At 39.5% G+C, this 18,926-nt stretch overlaps 1 protein-coding gene across 4 annotated transcripts in view; it reads right to left on the minus strand.

Annotated features, from left to right (window-relative positions):
• Positions 1–1,026: 1,026 nt before the first annotated feature.
• Positions 1,027–18,926, minus strand: part of nedd4l (NEDD4 like E3 ubiquitin protein ligase) — a 48,833-nt gene continuing 30,933 nt past the window's right edge. For all 4 annotated transcript variants that reach the window (XM_038733090.1, XM_038733089.1, XM_038733088.1 and 1 more), the window contains 17 exons: positions 17,851–18,024; positions 13,781–13,978; positions 12,948–13,025; positions 11,243–11,297; positions 10,588–10,646; positions 10,121–10,186; positions 9,045–9,274; positions 6,315–6,436; positions 6,059–6,129; positions 5,675–5,770; positions 5,477–5,550; positions 5,297–5,357; positions 5,058–5,117; positions 4,748–4,855; positions 4,068–4,164; positions 3,541–3,613; positions 1,027–2,951 (listed from right to left, as the gene is read on the minus strand). In XM_038733090.1, coding sequence (XP_038589018.1) covers positions 2,849–2,951; positions 3,541–3,613; positions 4,068–4,164; positions 4,748–4,855; positions 5,058–5,117; positions 5,297–5,357; positions 5,477–5,550; positions 5,675–5,770; positions 6,059–6,129; positions 6,315–6,436; positions 9,045–9,274; positions 10,121–10,186; positions 10,588–10,646; positions 11,243–11,297; positions 12,948–13,025; positions 13,781–13,978; positions 17,851–18,024 — 1,725 coding nt within the window. In that variant the 3' untranslated portion in view covers positions 1,027–2,848. The remainder of the gene's footprint in view (positions 2,952–3,540; positions 3,614–4,067; positions 4,165–4,747; positions 4,856–5,057; positions 5,118–5,296; positions 5,358–5,476; positions 5,551–5,674; positions 5,771–6,058; positions 6,130–6,314; positions 6,437–9,044; positions 9,275–10,120; positions 10,187–10,587; positions 10,647–11,242; positions 11,298–12,947; positions 13,026–13,780; positions 13,979–17,850; positions 18,025–18,926) is intronic.

Consider the following 18,926-nt stretch of genomic DNA (forward strand, 5'->3'; position numbering starts at 1 on the left):
TAAAACATTCCCAACTAAGAATACTATCTCTAGGGATACTTCTGCATCCAAGATTGTGGATAAACTTAGTTAATATGAAAAGATGTGTGTGTGTGTGTATGTGTGTAAAATAAGTAACTTTTAAAGAAATGCGTTGCTTTCTAATAAATTATTCCGTTAACAGTTATGTTAACATCATTTGCACTTGATGACATTTTTTTCCGAGCAGGTGGAATGTTTTAAAAGGTAGCTCTACAGAAGACTTGGCTCTTGGTTTGTTTGTGACCAGACCGAGGGTAGGAGGGCTTGATAAAATGTCCCCAGACTGGCAGGGCGGCTTTTATTTGCTTGTCCTTGGAGCTGATAACTCCTAGATTGGGATTGTGTGTGAATGAACTGAGGTCCCTTCACCACGCTACATGCGCACACAAAAAGACAGGTAGGGAAAGTTATAAGTTTCACTCATTTCTGAAGGCAGGTTTTCTGAAAATTGATTTCATCAACAAGTATTGGGATGACAGGAAACTGTGCCAAGGTTGGCTGCCTTCAAGAATCCATTTATAATGTGGATGAATTAAAACGATCTCCGTCAGCAGTGAGGACCTGTGGGAGCACACCTTATCTAAAAACTTTGTGACCTCCTGTGAAAGGAATATGCTGGCAGAAGTAAAACCTTCTTCAGATTCCTAGCTATACAACAGCTACACTTATTGGACAAAGAAATTAAAGTCAGAAATTATTAAAAGTACCAGAGCACTGACCAAATATACATTTCAAATCAGTATATTTGAGTATTTACTGGCAATTATACATTTGAAGTCCCTTTTCAGAGTGTTGTATGCATTATATTAAATATTGGTTATAAGGGATGCAGGAATGAAAAATCCCTCATGAATATGTTTACCTCATGATGGAGTCCTATTATGCAGGATAATAAACTGTCCTGCAGGACCTTTTAAAAGCAGAATTAGTACTAGTTACTATTCTTGTTTCTACTTCTGGTATAAGGAAAGTTACAGTCCAGTTATATTAAGTCAAACAACACAATCTGAGGAGTTTTTTTTATTTGACAGAAGTTAAATTAACCACAAAGACTTGCAGAGAGTGGTGGAATCTTTAACAAAAGTGATATTTCCCATCATTCATTTAAAAAAAAGAAAAAAAAAACTCTTTAAAAAAGGACTATTTTTTATTGAGTCTGTTTGAGAGGTGGGATCACGGGAGGGAGGAAGAGAAGAGAAAGAAAATACAGAATACTAAAGGACGTGAAGTCTCCGCTTCACTTTTGTCAACTTTTTCTACCTTAGTAGCAGCACAGATTTACAGACTATTTATATTGCACCAGGTAAGTGCTCCGAAGGAAAAACAAAAAAAAAGAATCACATTCAAGTTAATAACAAAGACAAACAATAGATGACATGACCTCAGAGTGATCTATAAAGTGCCCTTTAGGTTCAATGGTGTTAGAAAAAGGAGAGAGAAACAAAAACATAAAATAAGATAAGAACTTTTTCTTTGTAAGAAATGTGCTGCTTTATATTCAGTGGCAATCACAGCTTTTCTCTCAAACACCCACGCACGCATACAGTTTCATTTTAGTGTTGTTGATCAGTAATACTTCTGTTAAATGTAGTTCATACATATATTTATATATCATGAAAGAACTTAATTTTTTGTTTGTTTTTCCAAGAACAATTTACAGCATTATGAACAGCAACAGGCATGAGAATATTAATATAATAATGATGCAAACATCTCAGAGAAACTATGAGTTTAAGTTTTCGTTTCTTGACCTCGAGACAGATTACACTTCCAAATTACTACCATGTAGTCAAAGCAAACACAAGATACGGTTTCATGCTGCTTTTATAGCACTATTTAAAAAAAACAAACAAAAAAAAAAAAACACATTTGCTATCACCATAACAAATTATATGGATTCATCATTTCCCAGACTAGCCAGATTTACATTTCACACACCATGTCATATAGAACTGTCAAAATAGTAAACAACATAGTTCATCAGTACAAATATGGTTAGAGTATTTTCCTGCAAGAATTATATCAATGATTAAAAAAATCTGTTCCATAATGACAAACTATAAAAAATCATCTTTGGGGATTATTTCATCCCCCCATTCTCGAATCCTTACCAGTGGTTAAAAAAAAGAAAGAAAAAAAAAAGAAATAAATAAACCAAAACATTGTTCTACAAAAGGCTGCAGTGGCGATTTCTGATCACACAACACATAGACAAGGCTCTATGGAGGGGTGTGGCCGATTTCCTGAAATGTGATTGGCTAGCATTCCTAAGGTAATCTGGTGTTGGTCTAAGGATTCGAGAGAGTTGTGATCATAGTGCCATTGCGGTTTCTTAGAGAAATAGTGCATGTAGGAGCCAGATTAAGGCCATGCTAGGACCCTTGCATTAAAGGGTGCTCAAATACTGTGCTATAGTGTACATAAAGGAGCTGTTGAAATGCATTAGTGTTTTCCAGCACTGTAGATTTTCACAGGACAAGGGTAGAGGGGAAAGAAACAGCGGATCAGGGGCCAGCTCATCATTCATAGCTCATGCCTGTGGATAATATATTTCAGCATTCAACGGTGCGTCTGTCCTGTTCTTTCCCAAGCACCTTTAAGGAGTGACCTACCAGCACTGAAAACATATAAAGACATAGGCATATTGGCTCGACAAATCGCTGTACAGTCTCAAACCACCGTGCTGGGGAGGTGGCTGATAGACAAGTATTACAGTACAACATGCTTGCACAGAACTGCTACAGCAGCTGGTTTGACATCCCTGTGGCTTTTTGTTTTGTTTGTTTTTTTATTGTTGGTTGGTTGAATGCAGTCAGAGGCTGCTATTTTAGTCGACTCCCTCGAAGCCCTGTGCGTTCTCCACAGCCATGAGGAGTTTCTCTCTCAGGTCCTCAAAGGATTCGTAAGTGGGCAGATCCAAGCGGTTGAAACTAGGGGAAAAAAGTGTTTGATTAACAAAAAACAACAACTTAACATGGTTTGGTAATTCAAAGTACTTGCTAGCAAGTTAGCATGATGGCTAAGTGGCAATGTCAGTCTGTTGACTCAACAACTACAGGACGGATGAAATTTTGTACAGACATTCATGTTCCTTGGAGAGTGAATTCTAACCGACTTTCATGATCCCCTGACATTTCCTCTAGCACCACTGGCAAGTCAAAGTTTTCGTTAAATGTTCATTTATTTTGTGAAATATCTCTACAAGCACTTGATGAACATTTGGTACAAACATTCGTGGACTATGTAATTTAGTGACTTTGATGATCCCCAGTCTCCAGAAGGTAAACTTTTTAATTTGTTATTGACCACATACCATCAAGCTCAGTTGTACTTTCGTTTAGTGCCAATAAGAAAATGTTAGCGTACTAGCATGCTACACTAATAGGGTGATCATGGCAAACATTACTCCTGCTTAGCATGAGCATATTAGCATTGTCATTGTGAGCATGCTGATGTTAGCATTTAGCTCAAAGAACTGCTGTGACTAGTACCAAAGTCCTTATAGGCATATAGACATACCACGTGTGAGCTCTTGGCAACTTATCTGGTGTTCCCCACTGCTCAATTGTGAACAGCTGCGGCCCATTAGAACCTGTAACAAACAATAACAACAAACTATGATGACACAGTTGAGATGTAGGAATACTTTCATTAAATCACAAATTTAATCTCTAGGTAAATTCATTAGGTATGGAAGGACAGCATTTGGCCAATTATTGTATTTTACGTAAATAATTTAAAATATTTCCCATTTTTAGTGATTCAATGATTTTAAAACCTCATACATAAATCTATAGTATCTATAAAATCTTAAATAATCTTATATTTCTGAACATTCCTCATCTGTTATACACATTATCTATCTCTATGTATACAGTGAGTTCTGGGAACTGTAACTATTGGCTCATCTTTTCACAGAAAGCAATTTTTGTCACTAGTACATGACGCTTAGGACTTGCAGTTTAAACAGATAATCCAGTAAATTATTTTAAAGACCTGGTAATGTTATATAAGCAAGAAATAAAAGGAAACCTAAGGTAACGTACCATAAAGCTCGGCAAAGCCATTCATGGGCACTCGTGACGTTCCCGTTACAAACTGGAGGAGTCGGATCCTTTTTTCCGCATCCATCAACAGGACAACCTGACGAGACAGGAAAGACAAAATCTCTGTGACAAACACTTACTTTATTTGTTTATTATAGTTAATATTTTAAATATTAATCACTACCCTGAAAAAGAGTTATTTAAAATTCACTATCCCCACACCATGATACTCATTTCAACAACAAAGAGAAGATGAAATGATTCAAAGCAGCAAAGCTTTTGCACAGTTTTGCAATCTAGCCTGTGTGCGTGCGTGCATGTAGGAAAACCATAAAATCAAACACAGCCCAAATTCAAACAGAAGCCGTTTGAGCCAGTTCACTTAATCAGATGACATGACACTGTTGTCTGTGTGTGTTGTTTGCCTTGTGTGTTAACGCTCAAGTCAAGACAGATGATAACCAGGGCCGGTACTACTTTAGGCTCTTTCATCAGAGCAAACAAGCCTGTTCTTCCAAACAGACTTTGATCTTCAAAAGCGAGGCCATCAAACCCGTTGCACGCTGGATGGAGGGAAAGAGGACTGGAACCAACGCGGCTAGACGATTTACACAGTACGTGTTTGCAAAAATCAGTTGTGCGTGTGCATGTGTCCATGTGTGGATGTATCACAGATGTACCTTCCAGAACCACTGTATAACAGGATGGTTGGGACAGTAGCCGTTCTTGTAAACAGTGTGTTGTCTCCAATCGTTGACGTCAACGTCACCCAGACCACACATGAGTAGCTACACAGAATCAGAAGGCGAGGGAGAACAGAAAGAAAGCAAACATTTACAACCATTACCACTTTCCGTCTCAAGAAATAATTCTGTTAAGTTAAAGTTAAAATGCTCCATGTCACATTCCACAGAGGTGTAATGTGCACAGATATGATAATTGCAGGAGAGGGTTAAGAGCTGTGAAACAGATTTAATAAAAAATTCATACCTCCAGTTCGTTTTCATCAAAGATCTTGATCAGATCTATGAGAATGAGCTCAGTGAAGCCCTGAAAATTAAAACAAAAAGAAAATAAATCATCCCTCTAAGTAATGTTTAAAAGCTCCAAATACTTATTTAGATACAGATGTTGAATTTAACCCTTATACTAAGGGTCTATGGCATGCCAACACAAAGTCTGTGGTCACATTGCCCCCAAGTGGTGATTGTATTACTGCACATAAATACCTCCAAGAAGGCATTCATCTGCTTCTGGACCCGATTGACAAACCTCCACTGGATGACCAGGCTGTCAGAGGGAAGATCATTGACATTGAATAATATTGTTTGATTGATTTAGCTTTATGATAATTGTTGCTAAAAGCCAGTTAACTACTCATCAAAAAACAAAATGTGTAATGTTCTCACTCAATGTATTCCTTTTTGTTCTCATTGGTGACCACCATGTCGGAGCCGCTGGGCTTCAGGTCGACCTGATACGTCTGAGAACGAAAACCACAAGAAAAATTAAAGGCCAAGAAACTCCTGATACCCAACTACATTGCTTTACTGAAATGAAAATGTGGATTTTAACAGACTCAAAGTGACCGATTGAAGCCTGCGCACCTGTCCAAAGTTGTCCTCGTCAATACAAAACCTCAGGTCCAGCTCAGTGGGGTCATTCTCCAGAATCCACTTCAGAGAGTTGTAGTATTCACTGTCCTGCAGGGATACAACGCAGCGCAGACACAAATTAAACACAAAGAAAATTAAGTCATTCATTTGCTTTCATTTGTGAGATTGCAGGGTTAGATTCAACACTGCATGAATGTAGAACAAGTCCAAATAAAACAAGTGTTGATAGCTCAATTGTTAATTTAAGAAATTGCTGACTTTCAAAATAATTCAAGTGAATTAGCAAATTAAAAGCATACTGACTAAATATACCTTACACTGCCCAGAATTGCAGATTTTTTTAAATAATGAATCAGTTTGGCAGTGAAAGCTTACCACAGACTCCATGTCATTAAGGGAGATCTGTTTTCCCAGCATCATCTTGTAGAAGGGTCGAATGAAAAAGCCTAAAGAAAGCAGAAAACAAAACTATGCTGTAACAGGATGTGTGTGGAGAAAAGTTTAAAAACATCAATGAAAATGTTGCTTAAGTGTTCTCATGCATGAGACCTGAAAATACACATAATAACACAATTTCCCCCCCCAGGAAATTTCTAATGTCAAAGACAGGATTCAGCATCAAGCAGCTTACCATCCAGTAGTTTGCCATGAAACACAGCCATTCCTGCCACACGTCCAATGAACTTGAAATAGGAGAGGTGATCCTCGTTGCACAGCCCAGAGTTGGGATTGATCTGGAGAGTGTAGTTGTCCCTGCACAGAGGAAGAAAGTCATTACTTAAACTTCTAAATATCATACTAGTATGCTAATAAATACATTTCAATGTTATTTGCAAGCTATGAAAAGAGGAAGTTTACCAAAAATGAAGAAAATGGATTTGATCAAAGTGCAGGAGGACTGGTAAATTAACACAACTGACCTAGATTTAATAGGGCATAAGCGGAGGTGGCGTGGGTACATGGCAAACTTACTAGCACATTTTAAGAAAACTCCCTTCACCCTCATGCATCATGGGAATTCTGAGGGACGGACGTAGGCTGCATGTGCACAGTGGTTTATTCACTGCATCAACTTCCACTGTAAGCCTCTCAGGAGCATTTCTGCAGCAAAGCGTGTAGCCTGCCCCGCGTTAATGACTTGCTGTTAATTGCCGGACTTTGCAGACATGTTTAGATTTTGTTGATTTGGTGATTATTGCTTGCTTTTTGTGCTTCTGCTATGATTAAGTAGGCTACATAGTAAATTTTCTTCCTTTTTGTTTGATTTAACTGTGTTTATTGTTGATATACGATCGAAAGTCTGTAATGGGTATTTTATTTTGATAATTGACCGTTTCGCTGCCGTTTCTGTGTCGGACTTCCTGCCCGGTTCATCTGCGCTGTGCTGCTTGATGCTGGGACGCTTCCTGGACGCACTGCAGCGCTTCTGGTGTAAGCAAAAACATTCAGTAGAAAGGCTGCTCCGGCAGCAGCGAAGCAGACAGACTCTGGGGACTTTCAGGGTGAGTCTGGGGTCATGTAAACTTGGTTAATATGTCTTTGCTGGAGGTGGGCCCACGATGAAGCTCTGCCCCCACTGTGCTGACAGTCTAGCTCCGCCCCCGGTTAATGGTTATCATATTTGTATGTTTTTTTGCACCCACGAGCAAGTGGACACAGAAAACGTCAAGGTGGTTGCTAAGCATTGGCTTTTCATTTAACTGCAGCTGCACTAGGACTGGGCGATATGGCCAAAAAGTCATATCCTGGTACTGTTAGGCAGAATTCCGGTATTTTCTGCTAAGCGGGCTGGGGAGGGGGGCGGTTTTAGCGGGCATGTTTTAACTATTTTTAGTAACTTGCTCATTTCACCGTTTAAATTATACTTCATTCCACGTCTAAAGTATCACTCACTTATTGAATTTGCCTCCTTAAGTTCTCTTCACACTCATAGACCTAACGTACCTCGACTACAAACACGTCTGCGTTCGTTTTTCCGGTATCAGCTCGACTAAACCCAGCCTCTGTTTTCCATTGCAGATAGTACCCAGAGATAGCACCCCTCAATCTAGGTGGTCGTCATAGCGACGCCACACACAACTGCCGCAACGCAATGTTCAATGCCACACACACCAGCGACACACAAACAGCTGTCTCTTGATTTAAGTTAAAACGTTTCAACATTGCTCAGAATGTAAAGACACATAAGACGGAGGTGATAAGGATAAAGTACTTGGTAGCAGGTTCAAGTACAACTTTTACACAATGGAAAACCAAAAAAAGGCGAGTAGAGTTGAGGCGAGTCGAGCTGGTACGGTGCATTGGAAAAGACGCTTTACCGTCTCTCTCCCTGTATGCCCGCTTCGGTGACTTTCTCCATCAGTGGTAGGCTAGGCTGTATAAAGTCACCAAAAAAAAGAACTTGTCTTCTGGACTTTTCAAAACTGCCGAAGTAAAGTGTATGTGTGGAAAACACTGAATGGATCGTGTTTTTTCTTTTTACAAGCCAGGTCTTTTAACAGTGTCGACCAGGACTGTCTCTCTCTCCATCCTGTTGAGACTGCGTGCGTGCGTGCAGACGGCTGCGTGCACACGCAGAGGGAGGGGCGAGGTTGCGCGGTGAGGGAGAGAGAGAGGAGCAAGTACTGGCAGGACTTTACGGAAACATTAATCAACTCAACATCAAACTATATCGGTATAAACGGTATTGTCTAATTTCATTTCTCTTTTGAAATTATATCGGTATACCTCATTATACAGATATACCGCCCAGCCCTAAGCTGCACGAGGATGTTCGATAAATAATTTCTAAAAATTGCTGTGATGAATAATCACTAAGTGGTTTAATATCAAAGGCTGAAAGTTTTAAGCATACTCTTATTTTCTATTAAATGGAGCACTCCAGAGTATTCTTAAATGTCATTCCCTTTTCAACAGCTTCATTCATATTATTTATTTTTGTTAGCTTTGCCTTACAGAGAATCAACTGAGCCGCCAATTATTGATGAGGGTGCCAAGAAAAGGAAAACAAAGTCGACTGTAATTATGTTGACGCATTTTGTATGTGGGAAAAATTTGTTCCAGGATGACTTTTTTAATGAGAGGAAAAGTTAATCAAAGTAAAAGGAAACTTTAACAAGTCTCACAGGGACACAATACAGAAGCTCTGCCCCTTACTCCACAAAAAGCCAACCAAAGATATGAGTGACTTTTGGAGATTTTTCCATGGTTGCAAATACATAGCAAGATTCCTTTACTACATCAGCTTTGCTCAACACTATTGCCTGTGTCCTGTATCATATCCCGTTAAAAGGGTTCACACCACTCTCTTCAGGTAAATCTAAAATCTAAAGCCAACACAAACAAACAAGCAGAGACTTACGTGGCAGAGTATTCAAACAGGCCGTAGTAAGGATTGAACATCTCCTTAGATAAGAGGAAGAACCATTCTCTGGCCACACCACCGTAGTCCAATCCTTTCTCCGACTCAAACTCGATCCACAGCCGTGCCTTCAGAACATCAGGCCTCTTCAGGGACATGATTCGACGGTACGACTCTTCAAAGATGTTGTTCCTGTGTAGCTTCATCTCGAATCGGTTGGGGATGTCAGCCTGTAATATATAAAAAAAAAAAATTTATAAATAAATTTTATTAAATTTTTATTTGATCACGAAAGGTGGAAGTGTGTGATCTTGGTACAAAGACAATACAATTATTTAGACTCATCAAGGAAGAGCAAGAAGTGTAACTGCTGCTAAAGGTGCTCCTACAAACCAGCGACTCAAGAGGTTGTTACAATATTGTTAAATGTAATTTACAACAAGCTTGTGAAGAATGCTTATTATTATTTTTATGTAAAATAATAAATGAAGATGCTGTAAATGCAGATTGACTCTGTGATTAACTCTGCAAAACACAGAAAAGGTCCAGGGTGTTTATTACTTGCTAGAGGGTTTGCAAGCCTATTGAAGTAATTATTACGTCAATAATGCAAAATTTATTACAAAAATAAAATGCATTTTTCCTTTTTAAAAACAACTCAGTGTGGACATTACCCTCAGTGTAGTAATCATGCTTGGTGACCTTAAACTGAATGCAGTGTAAAAGCCAAAGTCAGTGCAAATGAATCTCATCATCATCATCATTTCCATCTGTTATCATTGTACTCCACCTACCAAGTGTTAATCACAAAAAAAGTGAAATGATTGCAATGAATGTTTAACACGCAATAAAAATATCAAACTCTGTCACATAGTGCCAAGACAGTGTCAAGAAAGTTGAATAAGTATGCAATCAAGCATAATCAAAATAGAAGCAAATTAGACTGCCATCTTCAGCAAGGAGAAGCGGTGAGATTTTGGCCAAATATAGCTTTGCCCTGGCAGTGTTATGCAAAAGTTCCCCAGTAAGCACCCAGAAACCCAAGACAGATCTGTATTTTAAAAATCTCCTCTTACCGGTTTCTTCAATTTCTTCCTGAAGTAGTCGTATTTCTGCTTGAACTCTCTGGAGTAGGGAACAGCCTGCACAGAATAACAAACGACACACACGAGAGTCAAGAAATGGTCAAAGAGTGATCAATGTACTTATCCATATTTGGCTTGTGATGTAAATGTTTTACAGGGAAACAAAATATACTTCTATGTCTTGTTAAAACAGAGTGTAAGTTGGCAAAGAGGAAGAACAATATCTGAAGTAGAACAGAGAACGACACAAAGGTGTTGGCATGTTAAGCGACAACCCCAGTGACAAAGCGATTTATCTTTGTTGTACAAAGACACTGAGGCTAGTGTGTGTGTGTGTGTGTGTGTGTGTGTGTGTGTGTCAGATAGAGCCACAATGTTAAAAGAAGAACTTGTTTCCATGTTGTAGCACTGCTGTGGCAGAGACTGAAGTAGTGGGGCAGTAAGAGGAAACCACTCACAGGTCCTGTGATAGCTGGACTCTGCAGACGCGGGTCCTCCCACTGCGTGTTCTTTGTATCTGGATGACACAAATACAGCAAAACCTTTAGGCAACCATACCAAGACCAAGACTTCTTGAAATTAAATTTTTGTTAAAAACCTGAAACATTTGATGGTTTAAAATGGTGATGGTTTTTATTTGCTGCTTTTCTATGTTTTATATCGTTGTAAATTGAATTTCTTTGGGTTTAGACTCTTAGTCGGACAAAATTTGTAATTAGAAGAGGTCACCTTAGGCTCTGGGAAATGTAAAGGGTATTTTTCACAAATTTCTGAGATTTTGTAGACTAAACAGCAGAATTTATTTATGAAATAAAAACAGATTAATCAATAATGAATAAAATTCAACTTCAACTCTTATGACTACAGATTTATCAGTGAAGTGACACCGTTGCACTACACAAGGCCATAATACAATACATTTTAAAACACAACCTGTCGACTGAGTTTCTGCTGTGATGGATGAGGTGCTTTGCTTTCCCTGACACTGAAAAATCTGTTGCTGCACTGTAACCACTACACACTATAAAAAAATAACAAGGCAGATAAGTAAGACACACATGACCAAATACAAGCATGGAGGAGACAGAAAGTGGTAATATGGAGTCGTCTTACTGTGGTCAATGTAGAAGGTGCGTCCGTCTGAGTGAACTCTTTCTTCCCATCCAGGCTACAAAAAAAAGGGAGCAAAAAGAGAGAGGAAGAATGAGAAGCACAATCCCCATTACACAGCACTATTAAACAGGCCATGCTCAAATAGTAATTTAAATCCATCCACTTTCTTTTTCCTTTTTTAATTTGTTTGATTGAACTTGACTGACCATAAAAACGATCCAAACACTGACAGCCCAGCACTGCAGCCGTGGCAAGCTTAATCAAACACCGCAAAGGAACTGAAGGGATTTTCTCTCCTATTTGAGTCACGTCTGACAACGTCAGCAAGGCAGGGGTACGACCACAACACAAAGGTTAATTCACCACCACTAGTTCAAACCAGTACACCACCACTGGCATGGTGACCACTTAGTATAGTGTCACAGGCCACACACACACACACACACACACACACACACACACACACACACACTCCTAAGTATGCTGCTACTGTATGAGTAGGATAGCTAATAACGTATGCAGCATAAAACCTTCCTCTAACATACATATATAGCTTCTTTTGCTTCTCTTGAAACCTCCATCCCTCCCCCTGCCCCTTATTCAACCCTGTTCATTCTCTCTCTCTCTCTCTCTCTCTCTCTCTCAAATATGTGGTGCATCTCGCCTCGTTCCACTTTCCCAACTCGTCTATCTGCGCCTCAGACACTGAACCAGGTACACAGACAACAGAGCAGCCGGAGGGATCCCGGGAGAAGGGGGGGGGGGGGTGTTAAATCGTTAACAGAAGATGTGGTGGCGGTGCATGGATGGGGACACAGAGAGAGAAGGAAGTGGTGTAAAATACTCATGAAAAGGAAGGGAGAGGTACAAGTCCATCCATGCCGGTCATGACAAAGAGAAGAGATAGAAAGAGGGAAAAAAAATTTAAACGAAAGCGCAAGGCTGTCTTGCAGGCATTTGACCAGACTGCACCAGACCAGACAGGTAGGAAGGCAGGCAGAGGGAGGGAGGCACCAACCAACCTCCTCTGGTAGGTGCTGCCAAACAGACATGGCCAGGTGTAGAAGAAGTAGCATACATTAGATCCACCAGAACGGAGAGAAAAGAGAAAGAGAAAGGAGGGAGAGAGAGAACACACACATGCACACACCACACAAGCCTGTGAGATGTACAAACCCATGAAGCTTTGATTAATCAACAGCTACCTATTGTCAAGTTTGGCCCGCTTGTTGGGAGTTTGTCTGTGTCAAACAGATAATAGTGCAGGTGACAGACAGTCTCCACCTCCTAATTAGGTATTATCACATCCCCCAGACTCTGCTTTCTCATCCTCACCAGTTACAGTCTCCCTCTTTTCTAACAAGGCTAAAAAGAAGATGTCTGTTCACATAATGATGTCTCATCTTTTAGTGAAAAAAGCCACTTCATCTACATTCAAATTTAAACATGGACCACTCAGTTAGGCTATTTAAGCTGACCTGCAGTCAAAACCCACAACAAAAAAATGATAACTCACTGATGGTGGAGTAAGAGGAATAAATACCTGCTCTCATTCAAAGTTTAGCTTAGGAAACTGGTTCCACATTTATCTAATCTAACCATTTTAATGGCACTTTTGAATGAGTGAACAGAGATTATCGGGACCTAATGTGTGCTGTGGGCCAAAGGTTGAATATGCAGTTGGTGTAATTGTGACTGTACTTACAGGAAGAGGACCAAGGTCCCCAGGCTCCATTGAGTTCTTATTCCTCATATGGACTGGGTATTTCAACCTGGGATCCTCCTGGTTGTCAAAAGACAGAGGGAGGGAAGGAAGAGAGACAGTGATGCATATGAATTATTTCAGAAATATATTTTTTTTAAATCATAAAAACATCATTTTACTTTTGTTCTGGATTTAATGAAAAAAACAGCAGCTTTTCAATATAACAACTCCCAAAAAGTCCACTTGAATCCAGTCCAGCTGAATCCTAATAAGGACTGACGTAAATGTGAAATGAACTTAAACCAGCAGATGTCACCAAAAGATCCGGGAAGATCCACTAACAACTGCCCTAGATAACTTAAACTGTCGAATAACGCTCATAATCACATTCAGAAAAAATAAATATTAACCACTTATCAATTATGTAGCTTCATATGCTCACACTTTAAGGGTCCTCACAAGTTTCCAGGAAAGAAGAATGTAAAATGGTAGGGGGGGGGGGGGTGTGATTTCAATTTAGTTGTTATGTTTCTACACAGCTGTTGATTTTCAGAGGAAGTGTAAACCAAAGTAAATGCTCTTTCATTATTAATTTATTACTGGAAACTTTAAATCCTCATATATGCTGCACTAAGGTTATGCAAGCAATTCACTGGAACTGAAAATGGTCCATTATTTTCCCTACAACTATTCCCTATTGATATAGCTCTTTCCTGGAAACTTACTGGAAATTATTAGGCAATTCCAGACCTGTAAAATAAAGCTTTACCCTTCATTCATATTTCATGAATCATCGTTTTAGCGTAAAGTGCAATTCAGCCTGGTTAGCTTACCCAGGTGGTGATTCTGCTGTTGTGGTCGATGAAGAAAGGCCGTCCATTGGGGGCTATCCTCATCTCCCAGCCTGGTGGCAGGAAGCTCTGCTGTGTCTTGTGCTGTGACTTGGGGGAGCTGTAGGGGGACGGCTGGGGAGACTGCGGGTTGGAGAACGTGTCCTTTACTGCCCTCCTCACCTGGATGTTGTTGGCTCCCTGGAACCAAATGTAAAAAAAAATAAATAAATAAATAAAAATGTAAAAACTGAATACAATACTATCACTCCTGTTGGGCTCAAAGGAGAGGATGAAAGTTGTAACCGAACATGGATGACTGACGGCATGAAACAAATCATCACTGATCCTTTGAAACACAGCGGACAATAACAGGATGGAAACCAGTCTTCAAAGAGTTGCCTTGGTAGAAAACTGAACAAGATTAGAAAAGGTCTAGGATCTAGGAAAAACCATCAACATCATCAACACAATATTGTATCTGAGAAAGCCATGGGTAAACTCTTTTGATTCCCATGTAAAGAAAGAGGGAAGGAAGCTAATCAATTTCCACATGGCATGCTCCATCGACATGTCAAGTTGCCCATCGAAATGTCAACAGAAAATGCATCGAGGCTTGAAGTTCTACAGATGTCAGCTTTTACAGATTCCCTGCATATTGCATCTGAGTCTTAATGGTACAATAACAACTTTTATGTAGACATTCATGATGATGTAAGTCCAAGAAAAACTGCTAACTGTTTACTGAAAAACTATAACCTTGGTCAAGGCTAAAAGAAAAACGAATTACAACATAATACCACTGTTCCATGAGCCATTTATCTACAAACCTACAATTACTGGCATGTTAAAAGCTTAAACAGACTAAATTTGCTCAGACAAATGAGGGTTCCAGCACCGCATTATTCTTTTAGCTGCAATTATCACTGACTGATCTGATTTTTAACGAAAGAAAAAGACTGAATTAATACACAGACGCCACCTCCTCTGGAAGTTGTAATTACAACATTTTGTAGTGAGTGTATCACTTCCTTCTACTTCTACAATGCCTTGTTAACGGACTTGTTAACGGACGCACACACACACACACACACACACACACACACACACACACACACACCCTTAATTAAACCTCCTTCAGGTCCGTTCCCTTGGTAATAGCACAGGGTCTTCACCACAGAGTAAAGCCATTAAATGCAGGAGGAGGTCAAAAAGAGGCAGAACGAGATATACTGTGTTGATCCTAATTAGCCAAGTTTGCGTGGTGTATTTATAGCTAGATTTCATAATTTAAAGTTTAAGTCCAAATGGATTTTGCGTTGATGATTAATGTCTAAATAGATGAAAATGACTGAATCAAAAGTTTCACAAGTTTTCTAAATAGTCAGACCATCTGCTGCTTTAAGCTGCAATCGCGTTCACACACATAAAAACAACATTCCCGAAACGCTCATGCATAAAAAACACACACAGCTAAGATGACAGTAAACAATCTGACAGATGTAACAAAATCCAACTCAAAAACATTTTTTAGGACGGTCATAATTAGTTATTTGTATATAATGTATGTCAAAATGAAAAGGTGAAATGTTAAAGTTATTACCTGTGGAGTCATGTGGCACATTAACCGCCTGTGCTGTCTGATTATTAAACCTCCTGACCAATGATTAAGAAACTGGCTTCATGAAATGCATACAGGGCAGACGATATGTCATGAGAAATATGACCATACAGTGGAGAGCTTAATGATTATTCACATTTAGGCTATTTAGGATCATTGAGGATTTGGGGTACTTTAACAATGTTCCATTCTTTTTGTTTTTAAGTTGAATATTTAATCTGTCCACTACAAGGCTAAGTCATACACTTCAAATGTACAGCAGCTGCTTCTCAGTATACCCCCTCTCCAGATGGCTGCTTGCTCCATGGCTTACTTTCATTAAGAAAACTGATGGCTTGAAGAATTTTACAGTAGAACATCTGCACGTACAGGACTTATGGTGCGTGAAGTTTTTGAGGTAGCCTTAACACTAGAACTTCCAGGGTTCGTTGTATACCTATAACCGCCACAGCCGGTAAAACTTACCCGCTATTAAAATGCATTGATTTTGTGATTATTTGTGCTACATGTTGCTCCAACACACTTTGGAAAACATTCAGCACCTTGACTGCATTTCCCATACACACCATCCCTTCCATTATGCCTTTACCATGCAAGGGCAAGGCCATGCGCGCCGCTGTTGTAGCCTAGATGTTATAGCCTAGTTATATTCTAAACACAGCTTGAATTTAAATGCAGCATTCAATTTAGAAAAATAACTGACTATTGTAGCCTAGTGTTTTATAGGCGGTAATAATAATAATAATAATAGACTAATGAAGTAGGCTATACAGTTCTGCTTGTTTCAGTTCCAAATTTCAAAGTAGATTTTACCCAACAGAAAACTGTATAATGATCACAAGTGCTGGAAAACTTTAGCCTCCACAGGTCAAAAAGCACATGAGGGAGCCGTACGCTCTCTTGAAGGGACCGCAAACCACACCTCTATCACAGGGAAAAATTAGGCTACTGCAGCATTAGTTTTGATGATCATTTAGCCTACCCAAAAGCTAAAGGCCCTAAGCACTGCTTTTATGCAACTCTTATACATGTTTACTTCATGCAAGTGGGTCGCTGTCAGATAATGATCCGTCAGATGCAGAATCAACCCAGGACACGTCGCTCAGCCCCCACCGTCAGAGTCTCCTTCACTCACGGCGCTGAGCAGGTCTAATTCCTGTAGTAGAAAAGGCGTTGCCAATAGCAACATAGAATATTTATTTAAACACTTAAAATGCATAGCGTGAAAATGACTGTATTCTCTAGGGGTAAATTTTACTAGGGAAAAAGACTGGGGGACTTGAATTTTATATGGAAACAAAGTTACCTACAATCGAAAAACAGCTGCGGGTAAATTTGACCCGTTAGCAGTTCTAGTGTTAAATGCTTACATATTCCTTCATAAAAGTTGGTGTGAACATATATATGCACAGCCTCTGTTTTTTTTTTGTTGTTGTTGTTGTTGTTGAAGAATCAGACACTGCATCGTCTACTGTCTGATATCCCAGCCATTGTAAGTGTTGAGAGTGAAAGTGTATGTGTCAATGGATTAAAAAAAACACATTGTGTAGCCACTATGGAGACAATAAAAGATGAAAAAAAAACTTAAATCCTTCAAAAAGTAATCACAAAGGTTGCCATTCAAATGCTACCCATGAGATGTAACGGTAGCATTTTAATATGCTTTTATAGTTGCCTTTGTGTTAGTAAAATGGCCTCTGGATTTAATAATACTTAATTTCCAAGATCAATATCATTGATTTTGACATCTCCAGGTTTGCTTTGGCAAATTACAACAATCATTTGTGATTCATTCAAATAATTTATTCATCTTGCAGTAACTTAACATCTACCTTCTTGGATTTACAGTGCCAGCTTCATTCTGTTATTGCTTTTAAAACACGCAGTGCTGCAGAATGAAATGCTGAATGTACCAAGAGTGCATATAGTTCACAAATTCACCACTGTGGAAAAAACAAAGCCGGAGTAAAGCTCCGGACAATTTGGTGTGACTAATCACAGAGCTGTTTTGGCGCTCGGTCATCAGCTCAGTCTTGGGTGAAGATGGAGGAAAAAATTAATTAATAAATAAGAGCAATGTGAAAAAAGAAAATCATTCTCAATAAAAGAGATGAAAAGAAGAGATGAAAAAAGACTGATGACTGATTTCCATAGTGCTGGCAAGGGTGAAAAGAGAGAAAAACAGTTAACCTAGAAGAAGGACAGATAACGTTAGAATGGTGTAATAAAGAAGAAAATTGAAGACTGGCTGGCTGATGTAGATGTGTGAGGATCATGATTTGTTCGTCTTCATCAAGGGATGAAAATGGGGATACAATGAAGACCTCCATGACAAGAAAGCGTGGAAGAGTGGAGAGAAGACGAGACAGAAATAAGTAGTCCTTAAGGAGTGAACAGAGGAAAAGGATATAGGTGTGGCGGAGCGGGAACGGTACAGGTGGCTAATTCTCACCTCCAAGGGTGTGGAAAGGGTGACGGTAGGGGAGCTGAGGCTACGAGGTCGTCGGACTTGGGGCTCATGGAGGTGGTTGTTGGAAGCATTGGAGGAGGAGGAGGGGGTAGGTGCAGGTGCCAGGGCCGAGGCGCCTCCTGTTGCTGCTGAGGTGCTGGCTCCGTCTTCAGTCAGCTGTCAGTGAAAATAGCACTTTTGAGATTAAGTGTGGTTGAAATAAGTGTTTGCTGTGCGAAACCAAAAAAAGAGAAATACTTGTTCTCATCATAAGCCATGCTGTCACAGATGCTTGTCTGCCACCTAAAATGTCAAAAGCATGGTTCCTAAAGGCCCAAGAAGATCATCATTTATGTCCATTAAAACATAATTATTAATGATTAAGACTATGCAGCCAACTAGAAAACAGGGACAAAGGCTTGGGGTCAGTAAAATAATATACTGGAAAAATGAAAATGAGTGTTACTCATAACCCTAACCCAAATGGCTGCTACAATGGGTAAACCCACATTTAAAATAGGCCATAACTATGTACCAAAGAGAAAGCAATGACATGAAGTTTAGTTATTGAAATCATTTGGCAGTGTCCTCTCCTTTTGAGTACTAAGAAAAACAGATGAGAATGAGAGAAAAGAAGAAAGTGACGAAAGACAAAAGACGGACACGTATAATATATAAACGGCTGTGTTCTGATAAAAGCAGAAATGAAAATGGTGGATTTCAAAGAGAAGAGACATGAGCGTTAAAGATACACCCAGTCCCATGTAGCGGTCTCTCTCTGAGCTCAGACTATGTGGAGCTGCCTCATTTGCAGACAGAAAAGACAGGGAGAAGACAAGTGGAAAAACTGGGTAGAAATGGGAAAAGGGAGGGAAAAGTGGTGGTTGCAGTTCCATGAGAGGGTTTAGAAAAGTGTGACCAATACAGAGTTGCACTTCATCCAGAGTACAAAACAAAATGCTAGACAAGAGAAGGAAGACATACAATAAATGTTGGACAGAAGAGGAAACCGGACAGAGAGAAAGACAGAAAAAGAGACTTTGTGGTTGCAAAGCTGTGTCTCTTTCCATCATTCTTTA

The sequence above is a fragment of the Micropterus salmoides genome, unplaced genomic scaffold (genome assembly GCF_014851395.1).
Source record: "Micropterus salmoides isolate LMB-PRFRI ecotype aquatic unplaced genomic scaffold, ASM1485139v1 Ms_hic_scaffold_20, whole genome shotgun sequence".
Lineage (NCBI taxonomy): Eukaryota > Metazoa > Chordata > Actinopteri > Centrarchiformes > Centrarchidae > Micropterus > Micropterus salmoides.